Below are 14,432 nucleotides of genomic sequence, written 5' to 3' on the forward strand. Positions count from 1 at the left end.
ATTAGCTCCTGAAGCAGACATCAGTTGCCTGTAATAGGAATTGGCAGGAGAAAGCAGGCTAGAGTGAGAACTCTACACAGGGACTACATTTGTTGTCTCAGCAAATGACAGTGGGTACTTCAGGGATGGTGGCAAACACTAGCACAGGTGACAATTGAGAAATTTTCACATTCATGTGAAAATGGCCCTTCTAATTCCAAGAAGACAATGAGAAAGCATGCTCTGAAATATCAGGGTCCATACCCACCTTTTTTTCCTCCTCCATGGGGAACAGAGGCAGCTTATTTATATAGACCAGCTTTTAACACAATGCAATGCTTGCTTTAGGGAGTGGTCTAAGGCAAGTGTGTGTGGGAGTGTCAAGGAGAGAAAATATTTATGTTTCTGTGCTGTTGAAGTAGTTCTGCTTTTGGTCCTAATCCCTTCCTTTTCCTTCTGAAAGTACGATGTGTGCTTTGCTTCCTGTTTGAACTTTATTCATTTAAATGGGGGGGAGCATGTAGTATTTATGCTGTAAGTTTTCTTTTTTTTTTTTATGTCACTGTAGCACTTGATCTAGGAGAAATAACTTTAGATAAGTTTCTTTCTCACTGCTTAAATTTTTAGTTTAAGGAATTTGAGTGAGTATTATTTGCAGCATTAGTGAAAGTGTCCAGGGGGTGGTGCTGAAGATCCTTTACTCAGAAGTCCATGTCTGTATGTGCACAAGCGTGCCTCTTGCCAGACTTAAGTTTGTTCCTGGATGATTGAATGCAGTCAGAATGAAAGCCAGGTCTGCAAGTGAGAACGAGTTAAGATTAAGTGATAAACTTGAATATTCCCTTTGGTCTCCAAGCCAGAAAGCTTTGGCTGAAATTTCTGCTTAGGCATCCTCAACTGCACAGAGCATTTAGATACTTCCTTTTCTGTACTTCTGCTAGATCCTGGCATTTGTTTTCTAGGAATCCAAAGTGAGAAGTCTCAGTTGCTCTGGATTCCCTTTCATGCAGCACACCTGGGTGTGTGACTATGCTGAGATGTGTGAGCAGGAGCCGTGTCATCCTCACTGCCACTATCTCACTTAGGGTGACACCTATGCCAGGCTGGTGTCTGGCATGGCTCACTGCATTGTCACACTGCCATAAACAGCTCAGCAGAGGGAAAATGACTCCTCAGTAATCTAGAGTAATAGTACTTGAGCTATTAAGTGGAAGAGCAATTGGGTTTGTTTAATCTGGAGAAAACAAAACTGAGAAGCAATGTGATAATTGTCTTCTAATATGTGTTGCAGAGAAAGTAATTTTCAAAGTCCATTGGGGAGATGGGAAAGAGAATACTGGAGTACAATTTCAGCAACATAAATTTAGTTTAGAAATTAGAAAGATTCTTAATGACAAGGGTATTTCAGCCCTGTTATGGATTCCTGGGTAACTGTGAAGCTGGCATTGCAGAAGTTTTTTAGAACTATATGAACTAGATTTTTATTTGGAAGGTTTTAAGTTGTCATAGTGAGAAAATAGGCTCAAAAATACCCTGACATCCTTTTTAAGCTCTATTTTATGTGTCTTCTACTCTTCTGCTGATATTTGCTTTGTTACAGCCCTCTTGATTTCAATAATATGGCATATTTGACAGAAAAATCAGTATTAATGTTAGAAATTATTTCCATACACGTGGCACAATTTACACTAATGCACTTAAATGTGTTGCTGTGATCTTACTTCCTGAATGCAGAGTTTAGATCTACTTTCTGGTGGTGGGGAAAAGAAGAATGGTTGGAGGCAGAAGTTGTATTTACAGTTTCTGAAATTCTGTTATGTGCCTTGCTTTTCTTGGGACATGTCTTCACTGGCAAGTGCGATGATATTATTTTAAACTTTGGATAAGTTAAAGACTCATTTCTAGCAGATAGCTGACAAGAATGCAGGGATGGGTAAGGTTATGTTGTGGGTTAACTCCTGTAGGACAAGGTGACCTGGGGCTGGGTGATCAGCATCATCACACAGCTGGAATGAACAGCTGTTCATTGTTAACCTTCCCTTTGCCCCTTGAAAGCCCAGGGGCTCTCAGGCACCTTGATAGGGCATTGGGGGTCCCTAGGAACAGAAGTGTGGCCTTTTTAGCACACTAACACGCTGCAATTGCAGTTGTGTCCTGCACAGGGGCATGCCGGCACGGATGTGTTCCTGCAGGCGCTTAGGTGTCTGTGCTGTTGGAGAGAACCAGCAGTCCACTTGGTTTAAATCTGCTCTGCCATTTGTTGAGAAAGATTCTTGGCAGTGGAGGGTTATTCAGTGCAGACTGGGGGCACGTAGGGATGTTTGTGTTTGGGTATTTTTAAGGCAGTTTGAAAAGGTGTTTGAAACTGTGCTTATACATGTACATGCCTTTTAATATGAAAATATCTTCATCAATATTGTCTGTTCAAAAGCTTTGAGTATGTTTTCCCCATGTTAACAATTTTTATGGTGAAAAGGTGAGAGGTTCTGCATGGAGAAGGAAAAAGACCCTCTTGCTTTTACCATCATGGCTTTTTTCTGTCTGTGAGTAGGCTGTTTTTCTCTTGGAAGGCCACATGAAAAGGTGTGTTAATCAGAGTCCTATTTCCAGTAAATATATTTTTTCTAATATATATAAAATGCTAATTACAACAAAAGACTCTACTTTTTATCCAGTTTTTTTCAGGACAAAACATGACCTATAGTGGCTTGAGTATGAGACAATCAAGGATAAAAAAGTGTAGGTACTAATCACACTTGAAGCTGCCTTGCTCGGATTTTGCACAAGTCAATAAACTTCTCTCCCAAGAGAGATACAGAATTATTTTAGTGGCGCTGCTGAATGTTTGTTGTATATTTGAAGTGCTTTGTGATGTATTTGTGTGCTAGATTGTATCTCTGCAGACAGTGGTGATGGGTCCAGGACTTTGGCAGCAACTGCACTACAAAATGCTCCTTTTTTCTTTTTCTTGTCCATTTCGTTATGCTGATGTAGCTCTTTTATAAAGCTGTGCTGTGAAATGGATCCTGTTTTGTGGAGGTTGTTTGGGGTTTGGTTTGTTTTGTTTAATGAGGATTTGTGGCATATGGCTTTTTGTTTGTGGTTTAGCTTTTGTGTTTTTAAATCCAGGTTAGTTTCTTGACCTGGTTCACAGTGCTGCCTTCTGGAAGTGGTGACAGCACAACTGAAAGGGCAATATTTTGTAATTTGGATTGTGGTAGGGGTGAAAAAGGGGAGGGAGATTCTTTGGCCCATCCCTGTTTGAATACCCTGTGATGTCAGATCACTGCATGGGAAATGAAGAGACATTGATTAAAAGAGGTCTTTTCACTTGAACTCAAAAAACGTTTCTCAAGAATACTTTGCTTTGTGGTCAGAAGAGACTCGTATTCAGTTGGCAACTCTGCTGTTTGAGGCTTTCTGAGTGCCCACGGTATGGTGGGTCATTGGATAATGTGCTAGCTACAGCACAGAGAGAATTCAGCTTCATCTTGGGGCCACTGGCTGCAGATCTGTGAAAACACTTCATGCTGCTTAAATTTTTATGGTTTGCCTTTTTTTTTTTTTTGAGCAATTTCCCACTTAAAGAACTTGGTGTTAATTTTAAAACATTTTTATACACCCACTTTGCTGTATTTGAACCATAAGATAATTTTCTCTTCTGTTTCTTGGTAACATAATGTTTTGGTAGTCTTTCCTTAAGCCTGGAGATTAGGCAGTTGTCAGTTTTTGTTTTGCCTGCCTCAATATCTGTTTCCTAGGGACAAAGTCATCCTGCAGATGGTTACTCCATTTCCATCATCTAACCCTGCAGCATCCATTGAATCTTATTCAGAAAATAGTGCTGTACAATTCTGTTTCTGATTATTTTTTCCCTGGTGTGGGGAGCACGCCTTCCTAATCCTTGCATGAAATGCTTACATACAGATCTTTTTCTTATTACAGTCTTACATACTGTCCCCAGACACACCGTATTGGCTATGGGGCTTTGTATCAAGAAGATTAGCAGTCTGCTCCTGTAATTTTTGTCAATTCTTTTTCTTAATTAGTGTCTTGAAGGAGGTCTTTAAATAACTTGAAATACTACCTCATAGTTGATGGATGGGTGCTTTGGTCTCAGATTACCACTATCGCTTGGTATTCTCTTCTTTTTGCTTTTCTTCCTTTTCCCTCCCTCCCCTCATCCATCCTCCCTGTAAGGACAAAAATTGCAAGTATTTCTTCTGAGAAATTTAATCACATATAAAGAATGGCATAAACAACAAAGTGTTGGTGCTGCCTTCTCTTGTGTGCATTTGATCATTCACTGCAATAAACCCAAAATGGTGAAGGAAAGTAGGCTAGTAACTGCTGTCATTTTTTAATCAGTTAATTCTCCCTTTTGCTGGGAACTAAACACAAAGGAGAAAGGGTAGATTTTTAGACCTTAGAGATGCTTGCCAAGAGTTTTGGAAAAGAGAAGAATTGATATTATGATCTGCTGAAAACTGTTTTTATGCTCTCTTTCACAGCTTAATCCCTCTGATAAATGCTTCTTTTTATGTGACCTTATTTCCCCCGTAACATTTAAATGAACCATTACATACCTGTCAGACTTTAGGCTTTTGAGCAACTGCTGAAAGCAAAAGTGTCTCAGCCTCCAAATTAACAGCAGTACTTACCACTTACAGAGTCGTTGAAATCCTAGAAAAGTTGCCTTACTTGTCAAACTTTAATATGATTATGCTTGATGTTTTTTGTTCAGAGTGCTTGAATCAATGTGCAGATAACTTAGTCAAATTTCTCCTTGCTCTCCTGTTTTCTTATTGTCTGCCAAGGAAGCAGGTGGCTATTTCCACTCAGCAAAATGGAAATACTCTGAAATATGGAGTGGTGATCTGAACAACTCAAGGTTAATTTGTAATTCAGTAATTTGCTTCCTTAAGCTATGCTTTCTATTTGCTATTTTATGATAAAATTACAGCTAACTTCTTTCTGTTTAAACAATTACGTTTCAGCTCTCAGGAAGTACATCCAGGTGCTTATTTTCTCTGCTTTTATATTGATCTTGGCAATTCAAACCGAACAAATCTGTTTCACTGTGCAAACCTTATTTTCAGGCAAAAATAATTATTCGATTTTTTTTTTTTAATCTGTTGGATTGACTAACAAAAATTTTGCTGTGAAGTCACTTAAATCTACACAGGGTTTGTTTCATCAGCAGGGGAATATAAGCATCCCTTAATCAAGGTGCGTTTTTAGGAAATGTAGCAATTTTATTTCCAGTCAGTGCTGATGCTTCTTACTTAGGAGTTAATGTCATGAGTGGCTGCTTCCTTTGTCTTTTGTTAATTAGACAGTTGCTGATAAATCATTATGAGTGTAAGACAGGGAATGAAGTACTTTCCTGTTAAATGATTATACTTACAAATGGTGTGAACTTTCATCTAGGTTTTGTATTCAAATCTGAGCTTTAAAGACTGGACTTCCTTATTCATAATAGCTTGGTAACTGTCCAAAGGACTGTGTGTGCTTATTGCTATGCCCTTATTTGTACTTTTATAAGATGTTCTAATAGGTGGCCAGGTGGTTAATGATCAACACACTTCTGTGTATTTTTGAACGTAGATCTGAATTTTTTTTCCTACACGCTTTTTAGGTCTAGCTGAAGAAAATTCTAGTGTCTCTGGAGGACAAGCATTAGTCTTTTAATTTTGGGAGAATTTGGTGTCTGTTAGTATGCTGGCATGTGACTACTTCAGACACAGTTATTCAGTACCATGCTTGTAATGTGTTCCTGCAGAGATCTTAGGTATAGATCAGCAGGATATGCGGTATCCTAAAGAACAGAAGTGCAGAGAATGTATTTTGAAGGTACTGATTTTTGGGCTCTTAACTGAGCCTTGCAGTTAGGAATGCGCAGCCTGAATGTAATTAGGTAGCTTGCTCGTATAATTAACATGCTCTAAAAATTTTATAATTATGCTTTGCCTGAGTTCTGGCCGCTGTCTTCAACAGCAACTTTTGCTGAAGTAGGTGTGAGTCGAAGTTTGCTTTGCAGAATAAGAGTATGTACTCTTTCTGACCCAGGTCTTGGTCAGAGCTCACTTGTGCAGCCATGGAGATAGAGTGAGACAAAACAAGGAAGAAGGACCTTTTAGGAAGCCTAGTAACTTCAGATTATATAAGCTGGGGTTGTGCAGTTCCACACACAATTTCTCTTTTTGAAATTGCCATTGTTCAACTCTAATACATATGTTATTATCCATTTCTATCACATATATAATTTCATTCTTTTTTCTTCCCACTGTTTACTGAAAAAAAAGTGTATATGGGCAGTGGACTTTGCTTTTCAATAGAAACAGTTCTAAAAGTAGTTATTATCTACAGTTATAAACATTTAATTTCCTGTCAATCAAAAGGACTTAAAACGATAGAAGTTCCCTTGTTATGTGAGATCACAGGCCAAGGTTGTTTGCTGAATCCGTTGCTAAGTTATACTGCAGAAATATTTTTTTCCTCTTGGGAATATAGGCAGAATAAAGATAAGGGTTTAGTGAATAGGGACTTTCTGCCTACTTGCAAACTTCCTTGTTGATAAGGAGGTTGCAGTTTTAAATTTTTTAAAAATAATGCATACTACCACCACTCCCCTGAAAGCATCAAATTTATGGACATTTAGAATATAACTTTTTTAGAATAAAAGAATGTAATAGAATATTTTAGAATATTATTCTAAAAAATAGAATAGAACTTTTTAGAATAAGAACAATTGTTACAATTCTGATTTGGAGTGTACAGTCTTTGTGAAAAAGAGGATTTTGAATGTGCATTCCAGATCTTCTGGACTGATTTACATTGTATGTGAAGCTCTTCCACCACTAGCAATATTTCAAGGGAAACTGACTGTTTGGTACATTACATTTCTGTGCTTTTCCCAGACACAAATACTGTAATTGTCACTGAAATACCTTAACCTGCTTTGTCAATTCTGTATGGCACTCCTATTTATACCAGACCCAGAGGCCTGCATCTTTGGAGACTTGATCTAGTATTGCTTCTTAATGCTTCTGCCAAGCTTTCTCTGTCTGAAGTAAAAAACTTGAAGGTATGCCATAGTTTGGTAATCCTGTTTCTTCTGCAGAGTACTTGTGTGATGTATACTGTTTGTCAGATTTGTGGCTAGGAGTTTAGATGAAATCTGAATATTGTATGTAAATCTATTCTCCTGAATTATTGTTTAGAAATTCAAATGTTGTTGTTTCTTGTTTTGCAGCATACCTAAATGACTGCAGTTTTTCTATTGTACTGGAAAAAAACCCCTTGTTTGGGGAGAATTACTTTGTGATACAAGCTTCTGAACTTGGTTCACTTACAAGCAAAGTTTGCATGAGGGTTTAAAAAGAATTTTAACCAAACATTGTACAATACACAATATTTTGTGTGTGATGTACTCATAATTACCTGAAATGAGAGGGCTAGAAGGAATTGGGAAATAGCAGGGAAGATAATGAAACAAGTCTTATCTGAAGTTAGCAGGCAGTATTATGGCTTAATTCAAATTCTACCATACATGCAAAAAAAAATACAAACCACACAAAACAAACAAAAAATATTCAGCAAGCAATGATGAAAATAATTATTTACTGGTTTTTTTTGTAATGTTAAAATATTTTACCAAGGCAAGTTGCAGTCAAAAGTAATGTGAGTTATTTTGAAAATGGCAATACATAAAGATGCATTTATACAAGTGCAAGACTAAATATTTTACATAACTGTATTTCAATGAGAAGATATACAGTAAGTGCACACTTGATAACACTAAGCAGGCAAAACTTAACGTTAGTTCCATATGCTGTTGTACAGTTCATGCACAGAACTTTCCCAAAGTAAAGAGGCTGTTCCAAATAATTCTTGCTGGGATGAAAAACAGGATGGGTTGCTGGTAAGGGTGTCAGCATGGATGGGGGTCAGTTATAGACATTACTTACTGTAATTTGTGATTGCCGTGGAAGAGGAGTGGCTGTTGGTGTGATAGTAATACTGCTGGTGATTTTATTGGTGGGCTTAGTGGGTAGGCCATTAGCTAGTGCTGGAGTTCTGCTGTCTTGCACTGCACTGCACGGGCTGATGGGCTTGGAAGCGGTGAGAGCTTGGACATAAGGACTTCCTAAATGAATGTGGATCTTGTTATCCTCAGTAGTTATTACACTTGATCCTGTACTGTTAGATCTCTGAAACTGCCATGATGACTGCCTGTCTGGGGATACTCTAAAAACAGCGTGCTTGGCTCCCATTTCCAAAGGCTCCGAGGAGAGTGTTTGTTCCTGAGAACTTGAGCCGGGTAAAGCCAAAGGGGACATTGTTCTTTCAGGAGTTAAAGAACCACACGATTCAGGAGTTTGAGATCTTGCAAAAGTAGTAGTCATAGTAATAGGAGAAATTACATGCTCTGGGGTCACGTAACCTTCTCCTGCTTTTGATTTTACAGGTGTTAAGGAGGCGTTTTGAATAATGGTTATTCTTTGCTTTGGAGTGCCACAGTTGGGTATAACTGCTGTGCTTGTGTAGGAGTGAGGGCTTTCCGTGGTAGGACTGGTTATTTCAAGGGTTGCTGTGTTCTGTCTATGGTCTGGAGTTACTTTTATGTGAAGGGGTTGGCCGGGTGTATGACTTAGCACTAGATCTCCAGTCTGTGCACAGTTTCCATTTTGCTTTGTGTGTATCTTTCCATTTTGAGGATGGCTCTCTTTGGACCTCATCCAAGGGATCCATAATTTTTTGTTTCCGGCATTTGCAGTGGATGAGTTGCTTTTCAAAGATGCTGTTTGTTCCTCCTCATTATCACTGTCTTCATAGAGCTGCCCATTTATGACTGTTTGCTCTAAAGGCATGAGGGTTTTGTAATCGGGTGGTTCATTGTCTGCAGAATCTGTTTGGATTTCTTTAGAAAAAACTTGCACATCTGGAATTTTCTTTCCATTGAGACCGGGCCTGATGTTCTTGCTGAAGGATCTGTACCTCTCCAGTTCTTTCGTGAGGCTCTCCATTTCTCTTGCTAGCTCCCTGTTTTTGTTTTCTTGCTGGAGGAGTTTCTTCTGTAAGACTGTGTGATCACCTCGCAGGTGACAGATTAAGTCTTCTGTTGCCACATATTCATGAACTTTCTCTTTCAGTGCATCTACTTCTCTGGAAAGGTGACTCGATTTAGCTTCCTCTTCTTTGAGTTTCTTAAAAAGGCGCTCCTGATTGGACTCTGCCTTTTCCGTTAATTTATACCTCGCCAATTCCATTTTCACAGCCTCCAACTCCTCTGAGAGGAGCTTGGCTCTGTCCTGTTCACTGACATATTTTCGTTCTAGAGACTCAAATTCATCTTCAGTTTTCATAAGATCATCTTCTACTGACTTCATTTCATTGAGCTTCTGCTTAAGCCTCTCAACTTCTTGAGAAAGCTCTTTGATTATGTTGTTCTCCTGCTGCAAGGAGGTGCTAGATTTAGTACTCTCCTTACGTTTACTTTTAAGAAACTCTTTTTCAACATCTTCCAAAGATTGAAGTCTTTTACTCAGAATATTCACTTTGGAAACAAGATCACTTCCTTTCTCCTCTTCTGCTTTGAGTTTGTTTTTCAATTCATCTCTTTCTTTTGTAACACTGGACATTTTTTCCTCTGCATCAGATTTTGATTTCAGTGCCTTTTTACTTTCCTCCATCAGCTTTTCTGTAACTGACATCACTTTATTTTGTTCCACCTGAAGCTGAGAAGTTGCAGCTTGCAGCTTTTCTTCTGTTTGCTTTATTTTTTCACCCATAGTTTTTCTTTCATCCACAAGCATCACTGTTAAACTCTTCAGCTTTGTTAAATCTTCTTTAAGTGTAAACTCAGTTTTTTCTAACTTGCTTTCAATGGCTTCAAGCTCGCCAACTCTAGCTTTTAAACCATCCAGCTCATGGGACAACTGCTTTGTTAAAATTTTTTCTCTTTCTAGGTTGCATTTCAGGGAGTAACATTCCTGTTTACTCTTGTTGAAAGCATCTTCTAGTTTCTCCAGCTCCATAATTCTTTTATTAAGTTTATCCACTTCCCCTTTAAGGTTCTTGCTCTGTGATGCTTCTTGTTCTAACTTTCTATTAAGTTCTCTGCACTGATCTTCCATTTTTGTGAGTTCTTCATCTTTTCCTTCCATCTCCAGCAGTCGTTTCCGTAGCTCTTCAACCTCAGCCGTAAGTGCAGTGTTCCCACACTCTCCCTTATTTATCTTATCCCTTAGGTCTTGCAGTTCTTCTTCTGCTTTTCGTAGAGATTTGTTGGTCTCTTCCAGCTCATCAATTTGCCGGCTGAGAGTGGTTAATTTTAGCCGGAGCTGGCGATTCTGACTGTCTTCATTGGTTAGTTTGGCCATCATCGCTTCTTGGTCTCGGGAAATCGTACTGCTCTGGGCGTGAATTTCAGCCTCCAGCCTGCTGGATTTCTGTTTCTCTTCTTGAATTTTTGCTTCAGCAAAAGTCAACTTTTTGTGTGCTTGTTCTGTAGAAGTGGTTAATTCTTGAATTTTTTTACTTTGTTGATTCAACTGCTCAGTGAGTCTTTGCTGTTCATCCACCACCATTAAAGCAAAGGATTTCAGTTTAGTCAATTCTTCTTTCAATTTAGATATTTTCTTGTTGTTTTCCTTTTCTTTTTTTGCCTGATATACTGTCTCTTGTTCAAGAAGCTTTTTCAATCTGTGGGAGGAAATAATATTGTATTTTGTAGCCATTTTAGTGGGCATTTAAAAACACACTTGAAACACTATAATATTTCTGCCAGATGTCCATGAACATTCACTTGTAACTATAAGCAGACCTCTCCTTGCAGCATTATTTGGAAGCGCCCACTGGCCTTACTTCCTATTCAGAAGTTCTTTTGTAATGAACACTTCAGCATGATCATTTAGACTTAGCAACTTCTCATTGTGCCTCTTTAATTACATTTTCAACTTTTGACAGGGATCAGTGCAACAAAACTAATCTGTTATTCTTCACTGGAACTGCATTTCTCTTAGCTGTTTGCTGAGGCTAGGTATGTGCGTGCAAGCTTTGGGTTTTTGTGTGTTGTGCCTTTTTTTTTTTTAAGAAATGTGATTATTATAATGCTTGAGAAATTAGGTCAGTGCAGCCCTCAAGGGCAGATATGATTTACAGCATCATAAAACTCCTAGCTTTGTTACTTATAAACCATTCTGATATTTTAGAATCAAAACTTAAGGACCTTTGAGTATGTGAAGGAAATGTAGCCACAATGGGCAGTTAGACTGCCTAATGTGAATTGCTAAGCAGCACACCAGAGCAAAATTAGGCAAGTCTGTCCTTAGTGAAAGTGCAGGCCTTGTGACTTCATGTCAAATACACACACACATGCACACACAAATGCAGTCAGCAGATAAAGAGGTATTCAGTTGTGCCTTTTGAACCTAACAAAGCTCAAATGTCTTAATGTGTGTTAGGCCTGGATTTGCAGCTATGCCTCAGTGCATCCCTGTTTTTACATGATTCTTGAAGGTTTTCATCATGATTTTCCAAAATTAGTTTTACAAGGTTAATACTCATTCTTTATTGGGATGCAACATACTTAATTAGCAAGAGACTTGGGATAAAGTTGTGTGTTTGTTAATGTAAGAGCCTAAGAAACCTCCAAATACCTCAACTTCTTAGGTTCTTTTGTGGATTTTTCTTTGTCAAGATGTTTGTGGAGTTCGTCTAAAGTATGATTAGGTTTGGCCAGCACATATGCCTCCTTTCAATTACATTTTTCCTACAGTCAAGATAAATACATTCTGGTATTAAACAAAATCTGAAAAGCCTATGTTGAAGTAATAAAGAATTAGAATTTGAATGACGTTCATAAGAATGGCACAGACTCAGTTGTGTAGATCATGTGAAGGAAATGATTTGGTTATCAAGACTGTACTTGTACAAAATGACTGTTTAAAAACCCATTAATCCTTATTTCTTCCCCCCTCTGAAATACAATGACAGCTGTCAAATTGCTGCTGAAACACAGGATTCCTGTTCCACATTTGTCTGGGGTCACTACTGTGAAGTCCATGTCCAAGTGATGAATCTTTACAGCTTCCCACTGACAAGTTCCTGTTGCAGCCTCCCTTTTAGTTCAGGAAGAGCTTAGATAAGGGCCTGCTTTGCACAGCTTTTAATTAGCTGTTGACTGACTGAAGGCATCTATTCCTGGGCAACAGGCTGCCTCAGCAGCATCCCCTTCAGAAGCAATGTAATTTTCCTGCACAGAGAGCAAGTCCTCATCATTGTACTACTGTCCACCAGACTTGTCTGATTTAATGGTGATGTTGTGTAGAAATCCATGATAATAAAATTTCTTATAACATCTTCACAGTCCCTACTGTTTCTATTTTAGTGCCTAAGTTGCACGATGTTGAATGTAATAAAATGCTTCGTATTAAAAATTAACAGAATGGGAAGTAGCCATAAAAATCAAAGTCTTGAAGCAGTCACAAATTCTGTACAACAGTCAATTAACATAATGGGGGGAACAGATATGAAAATGTATCAATAGAAAGGGAGAGGTTTGTGAACTGAGTTTGAAGGAATGCTTCTGGTTGACAGAACAAATAAATGGGGGGAGGACTGCACCATCTCAAAGGCAGCTTTTTACTGTGTTCATGGGATACAAACTTCAGTCCCCTTTTCAGTGCTACTTTCAGTTCTAATTCTTTTTAGTGTAAAAATCTTTTTTCCCTCCCCACCCTTGTCTCTGAATGCTTTAGTAGTGAAGTTCAATTGATGATTTACCGTTGCCATAGCTATAAAACCATAACAGAAGCACAACTAACAATTTCATTTGGAATGAACTCAGGTTTTGTGTGTGCATGAAGTTAAGACATACTAATATGGTTACTTGGACTTACTAGCATTTGATTTATTTTAGCTTGCTTCACTGTAATTTATTTTTTAAGGGAGATTTAGCTGTGGTCATTAATATCTCAGCTAATTAGTGTTTTACCCAACACTTCCATATTAACTAGTTGATAACCCTCTGGCCAAATGAAAGTCTTAATGATCCAGGAAGTCATGCCTCTTACATTACTTTGGAAAGAAGCTCTTATGCCAAATAGTAACAAACAATTGTAATTTTCATAGAGATGCTGTCTAAATTTTTTATTATTCAAGTAGATGATTGTGCATAAATAATGAATAAAATAAGTTGACAATCAAGTCAAGTCTGATGAAGTCTGTGTTGCATGGGCTATTTGAACAAAAGTCTCTTTATTACTGGTACCTGGATTGTTGTGTAAGGATTTTCAAGAGAGTCTGTTTCTTTGGTCATGCCAAAAGACTTTGGGTATTTAAAAACAATTCATTCAAAAGACAAAATGCAGTTTTAACATTGAAACAGACTTACAAGTAAATATTTGTAATAACTGAGGTCTATTTCATTTTAAAAAATATTTCTGTAAAATCACCTGATTGAAGTTAAGAGCATAGCTCAACAACTAGGAGTTAAAGGATTTTAATGTGTTTCTAGAAAGAAAAAAGGCATGTATTAAGCATGGTATATTTTTTCGCACTGTGTCATTAAGTTTTTTCACTTGCTTTTGATAACTGTATGTTTAGTCATATATTGCTATATAGAAACTATGCTCAACACTGCTGAATAGACAGTGATTTCTTGGATAAAGATTGATATTGTCAGAAGTCAACTGGGAGTCTGTTAATATTTGCAAAGAATTTTCCTTGGCGGCTGGGTTCCTGTTTCATGGTTCAGTAGGTCACAGTGATTGTGTCTGCACATATGCACCTAGGAATGGAAGAGGACCCTGAAATGTTCAGGGGTTTTGGTGTTATTTATTTGTTTGTTTGTGTTCTTAAATTAACTGCTTAATTTTGGTCAGGGTTTATTTTTTGGGAACTCGAGTTCTGTGGGTTAGTGCTTGGGTATGTATATTATCTGAATTAAAAAGTCATGTGTTTGAAGAAGTGCTTTGACTTCTTAGTCACTTAGTGACTGGTGGTAGGGTAAAAATACTTTGTGTTGACTTCATCCAAAATACTGTCTCCCTGAAGAACAGTATCCAGAGTATCTGAGAGAGCAATTTTACTGAAAATATGCAAAGGTCAAAAAAGTTGGCTCAAATAAATAATAATTTTTTAAGAAGAAAAGACACTCCCCTAACCAATAAAATATTTTTATCACTTTTTTTGCCAGCTAAATTTCATGATCATGTAATTTTGTATTAGGCAAAGGTAGGTATATCATTTAGACAGAGCTTTTACACAGGACTACAACAACCCTTTCTGAATTGAGGCCACCAAAAACAGACACTGAAAATTGGTTTTATGAACATGAATGATAGGTAGTTAAAGAGAGTCAGGGCAGTGTCTTATTACTTCAGAGCTTCTGTTATAAATTATTGCTTTATGGTGGCTTAATATTGTACTTACTTGCAATACCAGTT

At 37.8% G+C, this 14,432-nt stretch overlaps 2 protein-coding genes across 7 annotated transcripts in view; one reads left to right on the top strand and one right to left on the bottom strand.

Moving 5' to 3' along the window:
- CMSS1 (cms1 ribosomal small subunit homolog) overlaps nucleotides 1-14,432 on the top strand; it is a 256,935-nt gene that overhangs the window by 45,967 nt on the left and 196,536 nt on the right. The gene's annotated exons all lie outside the window — the stretch shown is intronic.
- The window catches only part of FILIP1L (filamin A interacting protein 1 like), a 188,092-nt gene that overhangs the window by 8,886 nt on the left and 164,774 nt on the right, over nucleotides 1-14,432 (bottom strand). For both annotated transcript variants that reach the window (XM_064410747.1, XM_064410748.1), the window contains one exon: nucleotides 7,950-10,686. In XM_064410747.1, the coding sequence (XP_064266817.1) occupies nucleotides 7,950-10,686 (2,737 nt within the window). The remainder of the gene's footprint in view (nucleotides 1-7,949; nucleotides 10,687-14,432) is intronic.

This window comes from Passer domesticus, chromosome 2 (genome assembly GCF_036417665.1).
Source record: "Passer domesticus isolate bPasDom1 chromosome 2, bPasDom1.hap1, whole genome shotgun sequence".
NCBI classification, from domain to species: Eukaryota; Metazoa; Chordata; class Aves; order Passeriformes; family Passeridae; genus Passer; species Passer domesticus.